Genomic DNA, 21987 nt, shown 5'->3' with positions numbered 1-21987 from the left:
CTTCCTAAGCCACCAAGAGGAAAACAAGATAATAAGGGCTCGTTTGAGACTGCTTCTTTAGGAAGCACTTCTGCTCATAAGCGCTTCTAACAAAAGCCTTTTTTGTTATAAAGTTGTTGAAAATTTCATAAAAAATCGAAATGCTTCCTGAAAAAGCACTTAGAAGTGCTTCATGAAGAAGCACATGACAGGTGCTTCTCCAGAAAGCACTTCTAAACTTTTCTGTCAAATGTCATTAGAAGCGCTTTCGATTGTCAAAAAGCGCTTTTAGCCATTCCAGAAGCACTCCCAAACGAGCCCTAAAGCTACTTTTTTTGTTTTTTGTTTTTAAATGCAGGGCTCACTATATGTGTAGATACAAAACTCTCACATCGGTTTCTTAAGGAAACATTCACTTTTTCATCCTCTATAATAGCTTCATCCTACCATATTGTTCTACAAGCTTGAATGAGTAGTTTTTTCGTGGGCTTGAGTTGAAGTTTTTCAACTAGCATTAGTAATAAATATTTTTTTTTATTCTCAAGAGGTTTTTGTTAAATGGTACTACCTGTCAAGGTCTAAAATATTGATAGTCCAAAAACACGGAAATTTCGATAGAAATATCTGGATATTATCGATATCAATAAAAAATTAAATAAAAACCATAGAAATTATAAGAAAAACTTGGAATTTTTTATTGAAACTTTGGAGGATGTTTATTTAGTCAATTATCTATTAGTTTATTACAAAAAATTGGAAGGAAATACATTGCATGATGGGTTTAACTTATTTAAGTTGATTATATAGCGAGCTGACACACATTGTGAGTGTAGAAAATATGTAATAATTAATGAAAAAAGATTAAACACACCATAATCATTTATATATAATGATTTACTACAATATTTTACACTTTATACATTGCATGGTAAAATACATGAGTCACTTAGTACCACATAGAGTTCCCCTTTGCATATTATCACAAAAACATAAGCACCATGGTGGTTAAGGCGTTGGAGGAGTGAAATAGCAGGGGTTCGAATCCCATTTGCATGTGCTTTGTGTTTTTTTTTTCTTTCCTTTTTTCCATTAAATCGATATTTTCGATATTATAATGATACTATAGTGATATTTTGACAAAATATTACTGAAGTGTAAGCAAAATTATCGACATTAATATTTTCCGATATTATCGATACTTATACGACATGTATATGGATACGTTCCGAAATATTCTTGACTCGAAAAAATGATAATATCCTCGATATTTCGTTGTTATTATCAATATTTTAGATATGCTACCAGCCTACCGAACTAACTTAATTCGAACTTATGGTTAACCAACTGAATTGTTAAAAGGCTTAATGGTTGGTTAAAGAAAGAGAAATTAGTCTACCGAAGTTTTGATACGATTAACGAAAAAGCTCTCTACCGTTCCAAGTTTCATGCATCCATAATCTACTTACCAGGAGGAAAGGAAAGGAAAAAAAACAAAAAACAAAAAACAAAAAAATGAAAAAGAAAAAAAAACAAACTTGAATATATCACAGGCGGCCAATGCGGCAGTAGCTGCACTACAGTAGAATGTGGACTCGAAAACCGATGTGTCCTTGTTCCTGCACCCGTACACTAAATTGTAACCGTTTGGGGCCCAAGCTTCGTGGACCCACCGTCTTACACTACGCATCCCCAACCCAATCAGCAGTTTCCATACGAATACTGACGCGTAACCTGCAATGACGAAAATACCACCCTCATCTCCCAACCCAACTAATCAACCCCCGGGTACACCAGAAATCCTATGGATCCGGCTGCACACAATTAATCTACCTCCTCACGACCCCACAGCTCCTGAGATATTTTCTGCTCTCTCCACGACAACGAACCAAAAAAATCATTATTTTTATGTATAAAAATTTACAACGCTTGCTTTCACTCTTTCTGGTTTCTTCCGGATTCGAGTTCTTCCTGATAAACCAGATCGTCGTCTTCTCCTTAACTTGAATTGAGGTTTTTGATTATTCACTCTTCGTTCTCGCTACTGCGATGTCTCAGAGAGCAGCAAATGAAATTTCCGTGGCTTCGTTTCCACGCTCACAGGTACCGAAGACGATGAACGACCACACTTCTATACACCTATACATACATACATATATATGTATATATATATACATATAAATACATTTAGTTATATAAGGGGCATTGCTTATCTGAATATGGTATGGTGCTGTTTCTGTATATACTGAAAGTATTTCCTCTGGTTTGGTGATCGTTTTGCAAAATTTATATATTTCTTTTCTTTTTTGTTGATTGACAGTAGAGTTTCTGGCTGGGATGAGTATTTGGCGTTAATGGTTTTTGTTCGATCAGTGAGGTCGATGGGCTGCATTGGATTATAATTAGTATGACAGGTAATGAATTACTGCTAAGCACTAATACGTTTAATTGGCTGCCAATCAACTATTATGTTGCCCATAGGTTACTTTATTATGCATTTGATTGATATTTATTTGGAGGATTATAATGTTTTTGGGTCGTAATTTTCGGTAGAGTAAAGGTTGTATGTATATTTGTATTTGTATGTATGCTAATGTTATGTTGCTAGACTAAGATAGTGACCACCAATGATCACACATTCAGATGATAATCAATGACTATGTAATAATGGGCTAGTTAAGTGGTTAAGTAAGAGCATCTATAGACAGTTAAGATGCAACCAACTGACCTCGCATCTCTGGCATCGGTACTAGCTAGTCCAGAATAGAGGTGCTATTGTTTGGACTTATCATATCTTCTTCCAAGGGACATATAGATAGGTATGGAGCTTCTAAGTTTTAGATTGCCCATAAAATTTCAACTTTAGAAGTTGGCCATGATTTAAATTTTGATAAAACATATTAATGTGTTGATTATAATGATGAGCCACTGGATTTCTTGTGGGTTTGTGTTATTTTAAAACATATGTTCCATTGGAAAGGATACGCTAAACCTTCAATTAGTGGATTATATTAATATTTACTGTGTAATACAGTATAATTTATCTTCACAGAGGGAGAGGCGAGGGATGGCGTTTTGATTTGAATGTAACTTTTTTATGGATGTACTGTCCATGGTTGTTGTGGTTTCTTTCTTTATTTGTAATAGGAGTTTGCGTATCTTACAGAAAATATTTGGAAGTATTAGTTTATGCCTACCAAATCCCCAGGGAAAAGCTGAAAAAGAAAGCACATTGTGGTGTTGCCTAGTAAAATGTCTATGCGCAATTAATCTCTGTGAAGAATTTAGGATCATTGGTATGTGTTGCATCTACCTATTGAAAATTATGTTTCTGGATTAATAGATTGGATGACAGATTGTCCAGGCTCTGGTATCAAATTACTCACCAACATCTGCACTTAGTTAAGGCAATAACTCATCCTTGTGTGTTCAGTGTATCAAATGTAGAAGTAATAATGTGATGTTGCACTTTTTATGTAAGAATATGATCATAGATCTTGCTTTACATAAGTATACATGTATAAGTAAAGCAAATTATGAATTCACTAATATGACCCTTTACATTTATATACATGTGTGTGTATATGTATGCATATGCATACCTGATTAGCATATTAGTTACAATTTCTCAAATGCATAAGTATGGACTAAGTTTCGAAGAAGGGTGTTTAGAAGTAATGACCATTGTCAGTGGTTAATTTCCTTAGAGAATATGTTCAGGCATAGCATGTAAAGTGAATTTAAAGAAGGAATGCAGCCATCCCAACTGGGAGATTTTGATGGAAATGCTTATTCATTTTTCAAAAGAAATGGAGGGACTGGAAATTGGTTTGCATCGGTTCTTAAATCTAAAAGATTTATCAAGGAACAACAATGATGAATACCATACATTATCATTCATAAAAAGAAATACTATACATTAACAATACATAACAAGATGATTTACCCAGGGAATATATTTTTCTAAGAGGAAATTGTGGCTATTGTCCCTCAACTATTACCCGATTCTCATTTTGGTCTCTCAATTAAGCTTTTGAATTCTTAAGTCTTCTGGCATTTGCTTGGGTCACTTTGGTCCTTAAATCAAAGTCCGTTTGCTTTGCTTTCAAAATTTCGGGGTAAAATTTGTCCACCCACATTGTATATAATTTCTTAATTTCTCACCTCTCATTTTGTTCTCCTATTTGATTCCAAATTGAAGTTGTAATTCACTTCATCCCAAATTGAAACTTCAACTTCAATTTTGGATAAAATAGAAGAAAATTGGAGGGTGAAAGGTTGGGTAACTATATATATGGTGGGAGGAGACATTTTAGCCCTTTAAAATGACAAAAACTAACAGACTTTTACAGAAGGGCCAAAGTGATACAGTGTTAAACGTTTGAGGACTATAAAGTTCAAAAACTGAATTGAATGACCAAAGTGAAAACCGGGTAATAGTTCAAGGACTATAGGTACAATTTACCCCTTGTTCTAATGTTAGTCATTATGAAGCTTTTTTATCCCAACAAATTTATGAGATGCTATTACTTTGAGGAGGCAAATCATGAATTTGAGTAGAAAGGGTTTGCGGATTTGAAAATATTAAAATAGTTTCTTTTACCTTAAGTTTAGTCCCTTGCATTAATCACATTCTGATTCAGGTAGTCTGTTATGCTTGTAAATTTGCTTTATTTGCCTCTTTATTTTTTTTGGGTTTACAAGTTTTCCTCGTTTGAGAGATTTCTAAATATATCTTTATGATCATGTGTCATATGGCTCTACATGTCTTTAAATTTATCTCAAGTTGAGGGAAATCACTATTTTATCGTAGTACTAAGTGTTTTGAAGGGTATATTGGAGTTAACAGAGGTTTTGTCATTCCTTTTAGTGTAGTTCATCTGGATTAGAGTTGTTTTTATTTGAGAGCATATATTGGATATGTACTTCTCGTCCATCCTTCTTGTATTTTTCTTCCATTTTTGTTAAGAAAGCTGGGATTCTCATAAAAAAGTATGAATTACTATGCTATGACTTATTGGGGTATATTTGGAATTTTCAAGCAATTTAATAGAAGTGTGGAATGCACTAGTCTTTGCGAGTGTTGGGTTCAAATGAGTGTATATGGTAGAAATTTAGTGCTACAACATTGATTAAAGTTTCAGCACAGTTGAGAATCTTGGGTTAGCTTATAGTAGATGTTTGTGCACTGTTTGTTTGGTTTTTAAAATTAGAATCAGTGGTTGTGGCTGATTTGAGAGGGTGTTTATAAGACCACAATGTAAGCATATAAAACCCCCTCTTTGATATTTAGGATAACAAATGGCTGCTTAACTGACCATCGAGCATTTTGTCAAAAAAGAAAAAAACGAAAAGACCATAAAGCATTGCCTTTTCGAATCAGAACTGTACTTGCTAAGCTAAGTCAATTTTACCAGCATATGTCGAACAATTACTAGCTCGTTTTCTGATGCTTGCTGCTGTTGTTTTTTCATTGCAACTTTTAGTCATTCACACACGACGGACTGGTTGCAGCGAGGGGTATTCCTCTTTGAAATCCTGGGCCTCCAAAAAAGTGAATCTTAGTAGTAGCAATAAATCTTGAGAAGAGCATTTTACCGTTTAAAGTATTAGCATGATTGCCTTCTAAGTCATTAAATATGCACTGATTATTTACAAGTAATAGTTGAAGATTTTCTAGTAAAAAATCTCATTAAAACTTTTGGTAGTCCTGTTTTAGATCCTTTACTAGTATAGTGACGAATACTAGGAATGGTTTTATTGTGGAAAAATTCATTGAGCCAACAAACTACTATTTGGAGATTTGCTTTCTGGAATGAAAGCAAATATAGCAGCTTTCACGAAAGCAGTGAATTATCCTATTTGTTAGCTACGGTACCTGATACTGAACATATTGCTGCAGGAGATAGGAATCTTCCATGATGTTTGGAATGTCCGTGAAAAGGTCTTTCCTCTTATCAATTTTCATTGCATATACACACAACGCACAATACATTGGGAGTTATGAGAGAGTGCATTATAGAAGCCTTCAGGCACTGTTAATGCATTTAAGATCTCACATCTACAGGATTCTGTTGGTTTTTTTTTTTCTTTTCCATTCTGTGCCTAATTAGTGATAATATAAATCAAAGTTAAATTTGTCTGCTACATGTGCTGGACACTGTGTCGACCAAACATGCCTACATGTGGTTTTTTGTACTATGTCTGTGTGCTCATCCTACAAAATGTGCATTTAGCCCACGCATTCTCATTGGGGTATCTCCTAATATGTACAGACCAATTTTGTGTAGTTTTGGGTGTTCAACTTCTCGGGGGTCCAAGAGCCAGAAATTCTGGCTTTCTGTCACCGCACTTTCGAATGTGCTAGAACAGAGAGGAAATCCTTTTGTCTTCTTCTCTCCATTTTTCAGAATGAATACAAAGTTTATATGAATGATCATCATTTACTGTTAATCTCACCAGATCTGTCTCTGTAATTAACTCAACTATATAATAATAATAATTTGTGAATAATTCTCACAAATCATTTTTAGAAAATATAGTTGGTATATCAGTGTGTCCTAGATACAAGAATGAAAGGAAAACTTAAATATTTTCTTCCTGTTTATAGATGCATGCTGCTTTCTCATCCGTTCTGCATGTTACTCTCTTAGTGTGAACCTGTGGTTTACTAGTTTCAGCAGATTGTTATCTGTACTTATCAAATCCTTTTAGTAGATGATCATCTGAAATAGTTAAAACAAATAATTGGGTTGTTAACTACTTATTGTTAATGAAAAATATTTGTTTTTTCCATACATATGTGAAATCATCAGCTAGAAGAAAAAATAAATAAAAAGATAGGGATAAGAGGGGCACATAAACTGTAACAAGCATGGCTGGTTCTTGAAAACAGAATTCTCATTATATTCTTAAAAGTATCTTCCATGATATGATGCCGTGCTCCATATTTCTGATGTAACTATTTTTCCAACAGACTCTTCATTGAACTATTCATAATGCAACAAAGTTTTTGAGAGTTCTCCTGTTCGAGTTGTTGATTATTATTCAGGAAAAGAAAATATGGTTACAACAATTGACAATTGTTCTCTGATTGATCACAACACATTTTTAATACAGATAAAAATACTTCTGAAACACAATGCTTTCCCCTTATTGCATAAATTTACACACCTAATTGGTTTGTCTATTTCTATCACAGAAATTCTAAAGTTTGTTTCACGGAACATTTCATACCAAAGCTGCTGGTACCTCTGCTGGATGCATTTACTGTAAGTATGACATCTCACTCCTAGAAGATTGCTTTTCATTGTGGTGCAAGTTGACTGCATAATGACAGATAGCCACCCACAGCTGTGAAACAACTTTGTGCTAATGCAGTTGTAATCTGTTGCAGAATTTGAAGATATTTTAATAGTTTAAATAAAATAGTAAGCTTTGCTTATTCTTTCATTTTTTGGGGCATAAGAATCAATATAGTATGCTATATTATACATTAGTGGGGAATACATATTGTTAGCATTTTTAGGACATACCCTAATTTGATTCCTTTTGCTGGTATTTCATTGTTCTGAGACCGAGGCTGAGTTTGATTCTGTGGCTGGCTTAGCTGCAGATGGATGGGTGTTTGCAAATCATATCCATTAGTGATGGTATATGGAGGTTGGGAACTTTTGTTTTCTTTATTCACACCCCTTGCTCCATAAACCTGAGATTAAAAACTTCTGTTTTAGCCTTTTCCAGAGAAGAAACCTTCACATTTGCTTATATTATAATTAACATAATGGCCTTATGTTTTTGGCTTAGGGATATCTCATTTAGCTCCTCTCTCTCTCTCTCCTCCCTTTAGTGAAGTATAATATGTGTTAAATAGAAGAGTAGAGCTTAAGGGATATATTTTATTAATATTATATAGTCTTTTAGACAATACCTTCTGTTGCAGTTCCGCATTCTCTTTACCTATGAGGTCTAGCTTCTTATACAGTTCCATATTCTCTTGATGTATGAGATTTCCCTGAAATAAAGTAAAAAGAAAGATATAAAATAGGTATAAATTAGGCCCCAAGAACATGAATTAAAATAAATGGACTAGGAGAAACTGAGCCAGTTTTCTTTGGTAACCTTCTGGTTCAGTTCTTTTATTTCATCATTTAATCTCTGGTCCTGCAGAAAAATGACTGAGTGTCATGCATGTGCTACATAAAGAAGGGATCATGACAGTATTAACTGAGACTGTATAATCAGGACTAGGGCGTACCTTTTTCATCCGGACACCTTTCAAACTTGTCTCCAGTTGGTTTTCCAGGTTCTGTAGATCTTTGGCACTCAAACCAGAAAGTTCTTCACCCATTAGCTGCCTGCAAGTTTATGCAGAAACATCCAGCCAATCTTTTATTTGATCTCCAATGACTAATTTCCAAGCCATAGATACAGATCTTCAATTTCGAAGTATTTTCTAATATGCTGTTTGACTGTTATGTGACTTAGGAGAAGTAAAAGATTAAATTCCCAATTACCATCCTAGGCAGTCTTATATGTGAAAAAAAGAAGATATTCTTAAATCCGTGTCTCTAGGATTCTGAAAGTGTAGAAAAGGAATGTTAGGATTTTTGAAGTAAAAATGTAGAAAGGGGGTAGATTTCTTGTGGGATAGAATGCATTATTGGGTGTCATTGTGGACTTTGGTTTCTAAAGAGTTTAGTGACATTTCATTTTTTCTTTTATGCAGATTGGGGGGCTGTATGTTAGTGATGAGTAAGTAGCTCAATGTTTGATATTTTTGTAGCTTGAATGGACTTCTTGTGCACTGCTAGTGTATTTCCTTAAGTAATGCTAATTGATTGTTCTGTTTCTTATAAAGAGGAAAAAAGAAAAACCTATTTTCTTTACCTCTTCTTCAATGTCAATAGGTTTTGTGGGCTTTATCTTTGATAGTTGGATGAAGCCTAAATTAGGATGATAACCTTTTGAATAAGCAACCTGATAGGCAATTTTATTATGCATTTCAACATTTTGGTACTTCCCATCAAATTGCTAAGCTATGTGGAAGATCATTATAGAGCAATGACTGTACCTGTGGCATTCTTGCAAGTACTGCAATTGTTGCCTCAAGCTTGCTGCCTCCCTTTGCCAAAACTAGCAAGTACAAAACCAAAAAGTATTTTTAGACGAGCATGAAATGAGTAGCAGAATGTAGTGCAAAATGTTAGACAATACAATATCCCACATCAGGAATTTGAAGCATGCACTAAAATTTAATATCTTGGCCATGTTCACTCATCCCTAATTGATTTTGGGTGGGTTGTTCTAACTTCTAACATTGTATCACAACAAAAAATTCATCCACGTTTTGGGCTCATTTTGGTTGCGTGTGCTTTATAAATTGACAGTTAACTTGAAATCAGGAAAGACATGGACTAAATAACTGTAAACTTGACAGTTAGGCGGATTGTAACTTTATTGTTGTGTATCACAACAAATACCCTTAAAATCAGGAATGAGATCAACTAGGGAGGAGTAGTTGATCCGATTCCAATTCCTTGATCTAAGTTCCTCGATTCATGGCTTCCCCCATTCCTGGTAAGTATGCGTGCCATAAAAGGAAATTGATTCCTAATAGCAAACAGTCCCTCACCTCTATAAAAAGGCTACTAGGCTAATGCCCCTATGTATGTGATTAAATATACTGAAACCCTGTTAGTTTCTTGTTAGCACAATTTCTTAAGTTGTACATCAGAGGGTCTTTAGCCTACACAAGTTGGTGTCCCTCCTATTGTTTCTTTTACTCTTGCAGGGTTTTCTCGGCTACCCTACTCGGCCATTCCAAGTAAATGAAAAGATTCATTAAGTTCCTGTCCTGGAAGCTATGTTATTGTTGATCGGCATCAGCAATATATAATATTCTGAAAAACATCCATGACCAAGTAAGAGCCCCATCCACATATGAACTTCGTAACCGGGAAAGTGTGGTTACCCAACATCAATTACCAGTTACCACTTATGTTCACATCTTCACAATGAATCCTAGCTCACAACTAGTTGTCACTCAACGAGGGGTCATGTGGGGAAACTAAAGAATCCAAACTAACTGTGGTCTCAGGATCCCATGGTACACTCTTGTCCGTGAATAGCTATCCTAATTGAATTATAGACTCTGATACCATTGGTTGATCGCTGAAAGTTTGTAATGACTTATGCCCGTGTCAAACTCATAAGCAGAGAAACCTTGACAACATGATCTGGACACCACTTGATCGCTGAAAGTTTGTAATGATCTATTGGTCCTGAGCCGAACCATGTGTATCAATTCCTGAATTGGATTTCCTAACTGCCTGGAACTTACACTGTTGGGTGTGGATTTGAGCATATCTTTTAGTTGCTATCAACTTGCCCTGTAACTAATTTAAGTTTAAATATTTTTAGTAATTTTCTGAATCAGTTTTTATAATTGTACCAAGTACCAAGTTTAAGTTTTTCAGTTACCTATTGTTCTTTGGTTCTCACAGTGGAGGTTTCTTAACAGTATCGTAACTTCTGGTTGGTCTTGAATTGTGGTTGTGGACGGATATATGGGATACTTCAAACCATGCTTTGGTTTTTGTTTTGATGTTTTAGTTGGGTCTAATTAGGGATCACCTTGTCCCTATGTTGTTATTTTCTTTCCTATTCAATGAATACCTTGTTTCCTATCAAGAAACAATTGCTATATTTCATCATCATAGTTGAAATGATGACATTCGGAGTACTCAATGAACAAACTTTTAATTGACACAGCATGCTGATGCATCTGCAGATATGTAGACATGTGATGCCTTCTCAAGTTCAAGGTCTGACTATAAATGATGATTTTTGAATGAGCAATGGTATAGAGAGTTAGACGCTCACTATATTACGTACTGAATGGGGGTTTGGATATCTAACAGCAGATCATGGAATATTGAATTAAAGAAAAGAGCTGTTGGTGACTGGTCACCGTTTAATTGATTTAATGGAAAGTGGAAGTTGAGGAGAACAAGTATCTGTGGACCGTGGAGGACCTGCAGAATGGCATCAGGAATAACCTTGTAATTGAACATGGTTACTGGTTGAGGGAACATTTGGTTTATGCCTACAATGTTACGTTACTTTAGTTTAGATTCAGTTGTATAGAATATTTTTGCAGGGAAACCTAGGAGGCTAAGCTTTTTTAGATGCATGTTAATGTAAGTGCATGAGCCTACAGTTACACAGAAATTGTGTGAAGGAAGCTTAAAACTAGGCAAGTAGCTTGTAAGACATTGCATTTAGTTGTTCAGCAGCTGACTTGAACAACAATTAACAGAACAGCACTTGAATGTAAGCAGAAAGTAGGAAGAGTGGTGTTTCTTTTAGCTTAATGATGGCAGAAAACAGATAAAGCATTTGGGGTTCGTCCCTTCGCATATAGAAAGGATTGCAATTGATTTCTAATGAGCCATTTGGATAAGCTTCATGACTAGTTGAGGAATTGTATCTCATCAGTTTCTCGTAAATTATAGGAGGCTTCAGGCATAGGTTTTGTTGAGTTATTTGGTTGGGTGGGTGCACACTTGCAGGATTCAAATTGTTGTAAAGATTATGATGTCATTGATATACTCTGCCTAACTAGTGACAAAGTGATAGTTATTAGGGATATCTTGTCTTTGTTTGGCTGTGAAGAATTGTGTCATCTACGTCCATGTGAATTCTAATTGAAAAGCTCTGTAATCTGGTCATAGATGTTTCCTATCAGCTCCTAGAGGAAGAACCAAGTATAAAATAAGGATCTTATTGACCTTTGTTAATGTACTCTTAACTGCTGGCCTAACATTGCATCAGAAAATGTTCTGTCCCATTGAGTAAGTTGTACTTATTCTGACTCTTCTCTGTTTTCTTGTGATACTTGGATTTGATGGGCATTTCATTCATCCTACTTGTATCATTTCTAATATAGATTTGTTGCGTATATTTGAAAATAAAAAAAGTAAGCAAGAGCAAGTGCAAATAAGACTCGTAGGTCATCAATTATAGATGATATGCTTAGAGATAAAAAAAAATTCTTTTCTTTTACCCACTCATTATAAAAAAATTTGTATCTTCCTTATGTTACGTACACATGTGCATGATCGCATGCCTGCAAACACACACACAAATGTGCACATGCAAAGATTGGAGTAATTCTTCAAAATTCTCTAGCTTATGGCCATGACTTGAAATTAAATTTACATGCATGTGTGCACAATATGAATTGTTTTGGGCGCCATTCAGGTGCATCTCGTATTTCTAGCTATGGCCTCTTATATTTAGCACGTGAATGTTTTTAATTTATTGTTTGATCTCACATGTACATCTTCTGCGGGCCCTAATGGTGACTACTGTTTGGTTAGAGTTGTTAAGAGCAGGTGACTGTATCATTCTACTGATGGAACAGCAAGAACGCTAACCAATGGCTCACTCCTAGCTGAAATTCAAGGATGTTACCTGCCACGCATGGAGCAATTGATAACAACATTTCACTGTTTGGTAAGTTTTTCAGAAGTGCCACAATGTTGTTTAGTAAATTCCAATTACTCACTCTCTTTGCTGAAATCTAATAGCTCTCACCTTTTTCTCTTCATTTTAATCCCTGAATATTCATGACATACGGAAATCGCTTGCCCACGTCATGTCTGTCACCATTTGGTTCCAGCATAAAAAGATTTTTCATTCTTCACTTGTTTCTTCAATTTGGTTGCGCATCACTTAAGAAATTCTCTTGGGAGGTGTTGCTTTACATTTCCAGAATCCATATGTTGGCCACAACTGGAAATTATGCCTTCCACCGTACTGCAGTTCTAGCCTAAAGTTTCTCATTGGATCAATATATGAACTTCTTTCTTGTTGTTTCAGAATTCTGACTCCCGGAAACCTTTGGTTAATAAAATTTCAGGCTGGTAGTACTGTACTATCTATCATCTTAGGAATAAAAGGCCCTCCAATTGGAATTAAGTTGGAATAGTCTGGAATTGCTTGTTATTCCAGACAAACGAACTATTATTCAATGGAATTATGCTGAAGCTTGTGCTTGGAATTCATGGTGCCATCAAAGCTTCAGCACCAACATACTTTCTCTTAAACGTTTGTTCTTTTCTTCTGCAAATGCAAACAAATAGGCATTAGCTCAAGTTGTTGCCTTATTGCAAATGGAATATTGTACAGAAGATCAGTTTACGCTGCTCTTGGTGTAGCATCTACATTTTCCCTTTATCTACTATCCCTAGAAGACCGGCTTCATCTTTAACTTCACGCGTTCATGTTTGTATTGATTCCACCATGACCTCATACTGGTGCATGTTTGACCTAGAGCAAGACTGTTAAATGGTTCAGGTACTGAGGCTATTTTAGATAAAGATTGAACCTTGTCATTCTGGCTACGTTCTTTTGAAGAGTGGTTGAGATATGGATAACTCTTCTGATAAGGAAAAAAATGTAGGCTTGATCGCTAAGGCATTTTTTAAGTAGAAAACCCCTTGAATTATTACCAGTACCAAATTTTTGCTTCTGATGGAAGTTTAGAATTGCAATTTCAACATAGTGCTGTAATTGCTGCCATTTTCTAGAACTTCAATTAAGCTTGAACAAGTTGTTTGAAACTCCTTCATTTACTTTGAACTTAAATTATGCAAACTAGATGAGAAAGAAGCTTTGTCAAAGTGGTCTATTGATCTCGATATCATTAGGTAAACTTATCTCCCTCTACACCTCTTCTGCACAAAGCTTTTTGAACTACTTTCATATGAGGTTTCTCACTGCGCAACAAGGCTACCAACATCTTCGAAAGATTGTGTCCAACAGGATTGGGTGCTAGGTTCTATAAAAAGAGTGAAAGAAAATTGGTATTGGGTCTCAGATGTTACATTTGGCATAAAATTAGTAGTGAGTTTTCATATAAGAATGCAAGAATGGAGAAAAGATTATGATTTTCAATAAACTGAAGTTCATGAATTGTCTCCTGGATTGAATTTGAACTCAACATCCCACTCTGCTCAAAAGATTACCATTTGACATCCCTTGTTCATCACTATGTAGGGCATTCCAGATTGCACTGGTCTTTTGTTGATGCAATTTACTAAGGTGGTAGTTGGCCAGATGGAATTCTTGGATACTACAACCCTATCTTAATCACACCACCATAAAATAGCTGACAAATAGGTTCAAAAAACACAGAGATGAACACTTTATATATTGTTCCTTTATTTGAAAGCATTGCATGTGTCACTACTTTTTCATTTTCCCTCCCCGTTGCATTGTAGTGTGGGAGCATGACAATCCAAGTTCAAATAACACTTTCTAGATCTCCACTTCTTTTTGCTATTTTAACCTCTATATCAGAACCTAACTGCAAAGACAGCATCATGAAATCAGATTGGACTATGATTTTAATGTTCCAAGTATCTTAACCAAACACAAGGTTTTGATTATTTGCGAACTTGTTCAGAAGATGCAGTTGTAAGTGTACTAACACTTTACTTCACCTGATTCTGTCAAAAGGACAAGGTCAACTCGGTAAATCCCTTCTCTTCCATGTTCCTTTTCCTACCTGGGATTCACAGTTGATTATAGTTGCATTGCAATAGCATGCACCTGTCTTTTTGCTTTGCTGTTCACTTGCTTCGCAGCGCTTTTTGAATCCTGAATGACCTTACAGTGTCTTTTCTATCCTGAATGACCTTATACATCCACCGCTCTTCCAACCCGAGTTTTTTCACTTTTTGATATATAATTGTGTTCAGGCTTTTAATTTTACGTATTTTAGACCTTTGGAAGGTGGTGCACTTGTTTGATTTCTCCTGCAACTTTAATGGTTTATTGATTTATTTAGCTTCTTTCTCTATTGCCTTTTAAGCCTCTCTTCCCCGTGTTTCAAGTGGCAAAATAAATTCCACAAAGAATGCTGCGCAAACCAGAATTATGATTTTTGTAATGTTTTAAAGTTTGTGCATTCGTCTCTCAGAAACTTGCAATGGAAATTTTTAGTAACGTGTGATCCTACTTCCATAATGTTAATTCATTTGAAAATTCAGCATTTCAAACTATCTAAAACTAATCCTGCTAGGTTTTTTTTTTCCAGAAAATTTAATTCTTGACTAAGAAATACCACCTGCTCTTGGAGAATCGGCTTCAGCCGTTCCTATGTTTAATTTTCCATAATCTCTCTATAAAGTACTTAATGCAACATTGTTGAAGAGGTTTATGTTTGCTACTATAAATAGGCAAAACTATATATCTCTGTAATTCAAGAACTGATGTGATTGCACAGCCCAGCATAAAAAATTTATCTACTCTGAAAGTAATGGTATCCACTTTTGATGAAGCGAAAGCATAACGTGGGTATTATGCCTCTATTTATGCAGGTTCTCAACAGACCAAAATTGGAGTATTTGTTGGTTAGCGATATTTACCTTGACTTCTGAAGCAGGATTCAACAGCTGATGATGTTCCTCCTTCAGTTTGTTAAAACGATCGATTACTGATTTCATGCTGATAAGAAGAGCCATGGCATTATGGTCAGTTGATGCAATGATCACATACTTCGCGAAAATTTCTTAGGTTATGAAAATGCAGATCATAGTTAATGTAATGAAATTAAACAAACACATCCTATCAATATACATTAAATTTGATAGTAATGATTTCTACTCTATTTCTCAGTTGGATTTGTGTTATAGTAGTGATTGTAATACTGATACAAATACACGACAGAGATGTAGACGGTAAATACTACCGAGCTTTTTGTAAAAAAAAAATAAAAATTGTTGATTTGATCTCTGATTAATTTTGCAACTAAACTACAATTGACGGACAATGCGAAAGGCAGAAAACAAATGCAAGAAAGTGCTATTTATTTCTACTAGCTACCGAAAAAAGTGCAATTGGTTTGTACCCTCATCCATTAAGAACAATGGTAAACTTAAAACATAGAAACTTCTGCATTCTTATATATTGGACTAAAATATGAGACAATCCCTCCCTATAATCTTTGTTGCCATTTCAATTTGAATTCAACAATTTCATGAAGAATTCAGTGCTAATACTTCCTCATGCTTGAAGGATAATATCTATTGGCCCCTATTGGCATTCTCTTTTATGCTGATTTTATCCTTTTTGTTTTTACAGGTTTATAAGCTACTTGGCCTCCAATGTGATCTTTCTACCGGTGCATGGTTCCGCCCTGCAACAGCCAAATTCATAAATTTCTTCCCATCCCCTTTCCCCCCCGGATGTTTTAGGTTGTCTGAGGCTGAAGATTTTAGAAATCCCTTAAATATTACAAAATGTTTACAAAATGTCGGGTTAGGGTTGAATAGTACTTAATCAGCACGAACACAATGACACGTCTTGGTATTTATCCTCTAGTTTCAATACCGTACTAACTCTCTTCCATAGTTTCTTAGCAAATGCTTAAGCCTCAACAAGTCTTTCCATAGTTTCTAGCTAGCCTTTGATAACATGAAGAAAGTCAAAGAAAGTTGAGGAAAACCAATTGGCAATGTAAGAATCGTACAACTCCTTATAAGCTCATATTATTAAGTCACTTAGCTTTTCAAGATGAGACAAATACTCTCAACACATAAATGGCTTCTTCAAATTCCATTTGATCCAACCGACATTCACAAGAAAGTATATCAGAGGTCTATATATAATTAGAGATCAAGAGCTTGGTCAGTCGCCTCACACGGGCTGCAATATCCATCAAGGTTGGTGTGGCAATGTCCAACCGCCCGACGGCGAAGACACAATACTCTCAACACATAAATGGCTTCTTCAAGTTCCATTTGACCCGGCAGACATTCACAAGAAAGGATCAGAGGTCTATATATAATTAGAGATCAAGAGCTTGGTCAGTCGGCTCACACGGGCTGCATCCATCAAGGTTGGTGGCAATGTCCAACCGCCCGACCGCGAAGACACAATACTCTCATAGCATGACAAACTCAACACCTAGCCCAAGGATAACGTTTCTGTCGGCCTATGTAATGACAGAAAACCTGGAAAGAAATACGACGTAGGTACCAAAATAGCCATGTATAATTCTTAAGATCAAGTTGCATAGGTTTTTTTTTTTGGTTGGTGAAAAAGAAAATGGGCTTTTCCTCAAAGTATGCAGTTGGATTTATGAAATGCATGCAACCTTCCTTCTACTCATTTCCAATAACCAAAGCCTACAATACATTTGACTCCTAAAAAATCCACTTCCCGTTCAACATTACTCCAGTTTCTGCAGAATTAAGACTCTAACCCTTGAGGGAGGAGACGACCAACAAACTAGCTATGGAAACATTATGTAACAACCCTATAGGTCTCTTTCCAAAATTATCAGCTCCGGTTGGCATTTGAACTCCTAGGCCTTTCTAAGTACCCTAGGTCTCTCCAATGCATAGCCCAACTGGGATTTAGGAGAATCATAATCTCCTATTCTTCATGCCCTTAATAACTTCACCAAGGGGATTCACACTTATCACATATATACCAGTTGGGTAGCCTTTTTTTGATCTGGAACACAAAGCCAGGCACTCCACATCACACAAAGGGGGGAAAACGCATAAATCCGAGTTTTTACATGCTCTAAAGTGCTAGCCCTAGCCCTAGCTTCATAAATAAATAAATAAGTGCTAGCCCTAGTTAACATTTAGGGTTCTGAGGTCATACTGAATTATTACTTGAGATCTCCACAAGACATAACTGATGTGGGACTCAGTCCCTCTACTTTAACGTATGATAAAACAGTTTTGCTTATAAAGCCTAGAGGAAAGATAGGTTTTATAATGTGAGACAAAAAGCCATTTGCTTCAGAACTTCCAACAATGTATCTAGTGACAAATCCAAATTTTCCAATGGCTTATTTATGTACATGCCTCTTGTGCTTTCAAAGTTGTCTCAGATTACTACATGTGCTTTGAAACGTCTTAAAATACCCCATACACTTTTAAAAACTGTCTCACGTTACCTGTTTCGTCAGTATTAAGAGACGTTCCGTTACATGGTGTGGGCCCCACTTTTTTTCAATCGCTTAACAATGAAGAGTAAGGGTTATTCAGTTTTAGAAAAGGGGAAAGTGGGTGAGAAGGGGAAATTGGGAGAAGAAGGCTAGGGTTTATGAAAATCTTAGGTGGGGTTCGATTTTGGGAAAGGGGGAACCTTGGATAGGGGTCCCTACACGCTCAAGTATCGCGGTAGCATGTGGTGGGTTGGCGAATTTCCAGTTCTTGATTTTGTCTTTGTGGGAATAATGGTTTTCTTGCCTTGAGTTTTTATGAAAGTTTATGAGTTTGTAAAAGTTGGTAACTTGGGTTTTCCATTTTCAAAAAGAAGCATGCTTTTATTTTTTGATATGTTTTTGTTTAGATGCAATGTTTACATATAACAGGTCTAGAAGAAGGGTATTAAAAAGTTAGGTTTAAAAAATGTTGAAAATCTGTTAATATAATTAGGAAATGTGAAGCAATCAGTGGGTTCAGGATTGAAAATTTTCTGCAATTTGGAAAGGTTTTGATTGCTTGTTGTTTTGGGCTTTTTCACTAGCCTTCTTCTCCCAATTTCCCCTTCTCACCCAATTTCCCCTTTTCTGACTCTGAATAACCCTTACTCTCCATTGTTGAGCGATTTAAAAGAAGTGGGGCCCATACCACCTAACAGAACGTCTCTTAATACTGACGGAACAGGTAACGTGAGACGGTTTTTAAAAGTGTAGGCAGTATTTTCAGACGTTTCAAAGCACATATGGTGATCTGAGACAACTTTGAAAGCACAGGGGGCATGTACATAAATAAGCCTTTTCTCATAGCACATGTGGACACCATGCTCTTTCTTACTAGTAGAGAAAGTCTTCAAAAAAATTTCCCTTGATCAGTCTCACAAGACAATGGCTAGCTTGTATACTATCTGCAACGACCTATGCTGCGAATTGATACATCAGTATCTGGAACAGATGACATAGATGATTGAGTTGCAGCTTGACCGACATAAGCCAAGAAAAAACAAAAATATGACCAAGGTTTGGGCTCCAATCTCCGATTTGAGCTCATAACTTGTCGTTTCGAAGGGAACAGCAAGACCAGTTTAAAAACATTTGAAATGCTAAGGGGTAATTTTGGTATTTTGTTTCCAATTAGGCTTCCTAGGAATCTAGGGTTTGAAGTAGTATTAAACCAACTTTAGCTATGTGATTATGGTTGTTATTCATATTAAATCATTATCGATAAACTTTGAGATTTCTCTCAACTTTCTGGTGGATTCTAATCTTTCATGTTCTAAGCTCATCGCTTGATTGCCTTACCTTTAATATGTTACACGTGCACCACGTGGCTGGTGTACCATCCAATACATATAGGACATGTGGAATTATTCTCCAACTTACTGCATTACTTTTTATGACTTGTGGCTGACTGCATTGGAAATATTCCACACATCCTACATCTATTGAATGGTACACCAGCCACGTGATCTACCTGGAACACCCAAAAATTGCTCTCGTGTGTTATGTACTTGGTTATACACTCTTTGAATGGGGCAAGTCTAAATAAGAAGAAAAGATATGAAGATAGCAAAATCTGATATCTACAGGCAGTCATGATTATTAGGTTGATGCGAAGCCAAATGGAGTCATGAGGATAATAAATTAAGTGTTCTCTTCTAGCACTTATAAGGGCATGCATATTTGACAATGTTTTTGGAAGGGATAGAAGCACTTTCACATAACCAAAAGCACTTCTGACTCTGTAGGCAACCTAAAAGTGCTTCTAGATTATAAAAGCACTCTTTAGTGCTTTCTGGAGAAGCACTAAATAGAGTACTTCTAGATTATAAAAGAACTTTTTAGCACTTTCTGGAAAAGCACTACAAAGTGCTAATCATGTTTGGTTTTAATAATAGGGAGAAGTGTTTATACTTTACCAAGCAGGCAGTATCCACACTTTAGTGGGAGTGAAAAATAGATCATCATGATGAGTGAGAGAAGACAGTATATAGGAATTTTTAATATCCAATGATTTATAAGTACAATATATAATACTTTTCCTACACTTGATTGAGGCATTGAATTTCTTAAGATTCTATTGAGAAGTAAGCATTCAAACGGCTAGAACAATAGAGTCTCATTGAACATTAAGCACTCATCTTTGGTGAGAGAATAGAATTCAGGATTCTAAACTTGGAGATTACGAATATTTTGAACAGTGTGAATGATCTCCCCACATGGTTGTTGTCGACCAGGTTGTCAAAATGAGGTCACTTATAAAGTAATAGTGGCTTTATCGATGATGGTGGTTCTTCAATTAATCTTTTGCATCTTTTTTTGGTTTTCTCTTTTATTCATGTGTGATTGTCTCCATCAAATCACAAGATATATGATCGTCTAAACAAAAGATCTTGGGGAAATTTTTATCAACATAGTTATGATTTATTAGTGGGATAATTAGCACTAATGACCATGCCCCGTTGGCCATTGCCATCCTAATCCTCAAACTTTTATTCAAGTTCATTTCTTGATATGACAACTCGTAATTTCCACTGGTAGAAAGTATTTACCCTAAAATCTAAGTCCAAAGTTGAATATAATCTGTTAAGGCTAAAGAAAGACAATTAGGACATCCAACACGGTCATTATATGGACGTCAAAATATGCATGCATGGGCTTGCATGGACACTGTTTTTTTCCCTAGTAATTCAACACAGGAAAAAGGAATATCTCTCTCTCTCTCTCTCTCTCTCTCTCAATATAAAATGTAAAGAGAAGAATATGATCCAAAATTGATGGTGAGGAAAGGACTCGTAGTTAAGAGGGATATGCATATATACACCTCAAGACCCCCTCTTCGTTGGACATTACTAATTAACTACATTTAATTTATTTTTGTTTATCACATAAAATAAATCATTTCCCTGTTATCAGTTCGAAAAATCAGCTCCTACCTATCAAAAAGGGCAGGAAGATTCACACAATTGAAGCTTATATATAGAGCACACTGAGAGAAGCATTCATAAATATTTCTATCTGTAATTCCTCCCCACAGATATAACTTACTTTCTAAGTGCCTATGCCTACTGACAAGAATAAACAACCACATGCATATGTAAACCTGCATAAAATATTCCATGTATCCAACACCTTCGGGTTTACTGAGACTAGAACCGAAAAATTTCGCATGCCAACAATAAAATTCCCTCCAAAAGAAATTAAAAGGAAGCAAGATTGATCTATGTTGTCAAAAATAATCCCATAACAAGTCCACTACTGGCCTCAGATCCCATACTAGAAATTCACCTACTAAACTTGCATTAGTAGCTAGAAAAATTGGGATGATGAGATAGACAAATTAAACCCACAAAGAATAAGCAGTAGCTGCAGTTCAATGACAAGTCAATCCAATCAAAAAATAAATATGCAATATTATTTTAGAGAGAGAGAGAGAGAGAGAGATCTAACCTAGTGCTAGCATAATCGTAAAGCCTGCCGGTGCTGGAGAAGATGATCAGTCCAACCTCAGCATCACAAAGGATTGATAGCTCCTTAGCCTTCTTAAGCAACCCATTCCTTCGCTTCGAAAACGTCACTTGCCTACTCGTGGAGTTGTCAATCCTCCGAATCACAATCTTGCCTCTCCCCATCACCTCTTCTTCAAACAATCTCCACTCTTCAATTTCTCTCCTAGATCGGTAGAGAGATATAGACTTTAAATTACTCACAAAACTTGAACAAAACTTTCCAATTTTTCCCTAAATGGGTATAACCAAATTACCTCACCAAAACAAGCCAGAAATAGCACAACAATAACTTGAACCAAAAAAGAGATCAAGAAGAAGCAAGAAAACCCAAAAGAACAAAGATCATAATTTTCCCAAAACAAGAACTTTTTTTTTTTTTTTAATAACTTTTTTCCTCCAAATAGCAAGGTTTGTATGAGTATAGCTTACTTGGAAATGAGCTAAAACCAGTAGAGCCTCCCTTCTCTCTCCTTAATTCCCCGGATGTGCCTA

The 21987-nt window shown here is 35.8% G+C and overlaps 1 protein-coding gene and 1 long non-coding RNA gene across 10 annotated transcripts; one reads left to right on the top strand and one right to left on the bottom strand.

Moving 5' to 3' along the window:
• The first annotated feature begins 1872 nt into the window (after nucleotides 1-1872).
• LOC110773263 (uncharacterized) lies at nucleotides 1873-15781 on the top strand. 8 transcript variants are annotated; one of them, XR_015826091.1, is made up of 5 exons: nucleotides 1873-2079; nucleotides 2300-2390; nucleotides 7178-7247; nucleotides 9770-12495; nucleotides 15366-15781. It is a non-coding gene; the product is annotated as an uncharacterized LOC110773263 (long non-coding RNA). The 8 variants fall into 8 exon arrangements; XR_015826088.1 differs by having other exon boundaries at nucleotides 8705-12495; XR_015826089.1 differs by adding an exon at nucleotides 5879-5920 and having other exon boundaries at nucleotides 7178-12495.
• LOC110773261 (MADS-box transcription factor 23-like) lies at nucleotides 7259-21987 on the bottom strand. Of its 2 annotated transcripts, XM_021977770.2 has the most exons (9): nucleotides 21925-21987; nucleotides 21437-21658; nucleotides 15414-15492; nucleotides 9050-9111; nucleotides 8234-8333; nucleotides 8098-8139; nucleotides 7907-7990; nucleotides 7512-7684; nucleotides 7259-7363 (listed from the first exon to the last, which is right to left on the bottom strand). In XM_021977770.2, exons 2-9 carry the CDS (start codon nucleotides 21616-21618, stop codon nucleotides 7348-7350), a joined length of 738 nt encoding a protein of 245 aa, XP_021833462.2. In that variant the 5' UTR covers nucleotides 21619-21658; nucleotides 21925-21987; the 3' UTR covers nucleotides 7259-7347. The 2 variants fall into 2 exon arrangements, with proteins under 2 accessions (XP_021833462.2, XP_088101228.1); XM_088245102.1 differs by lacking the exon at nucleotides 7259-7363 and having other exon boundaries at nucleotides 7472-7684.

The sequence above is a fragment of the Prunus avium genome, chromosome 8 (assembly GCF_965620075.1).
Source record: "Prunus avium chromosome 8, drPruAviu1.hap1.1, whole genome shotgun sequence".
In the NCBI taxonomy this organism is placed as follows: domain Eukaryota; kingdom Viridiplantae; phylum Streptophyta; class Magnoliopsida; order Rosales; family Rosaceae; genus Prunus; species Prunus avium.
The sequence above is the reverse complement of the archived record's forward strand: the minus strand, read 5'-3'. Positions and strand labels throughout refer to the sequence as shown.

What these genes read in the sequence shown, in the direction of transcription:
- LOC110773261 (XM_088245102.1), bottom strand. Translation starts at nt 21,618, where the DNA reads ATGGGGAGAGGCAAGATTGTGATTCGGAGGATTGACAACTCCACGAGT. An exon ending in TACTTGCAAGAATGCCACAG is followed by an intron (nt 8,334 to 9,049) that starts GTACAGTCATTG and finishes ATAAACTTGCAG; the next exon opens with GCAGCTAATGGGTGAAGAAC. An exon ending in ATGCGGAACTGCAACAGAAG is followed by an intron (nt 7,685 to 7,906) that starts GTATTGTCTAAA and finishes TTTTAATCTCAG; the next exon opens with GTTTATGGAGCAAGGGGTGT.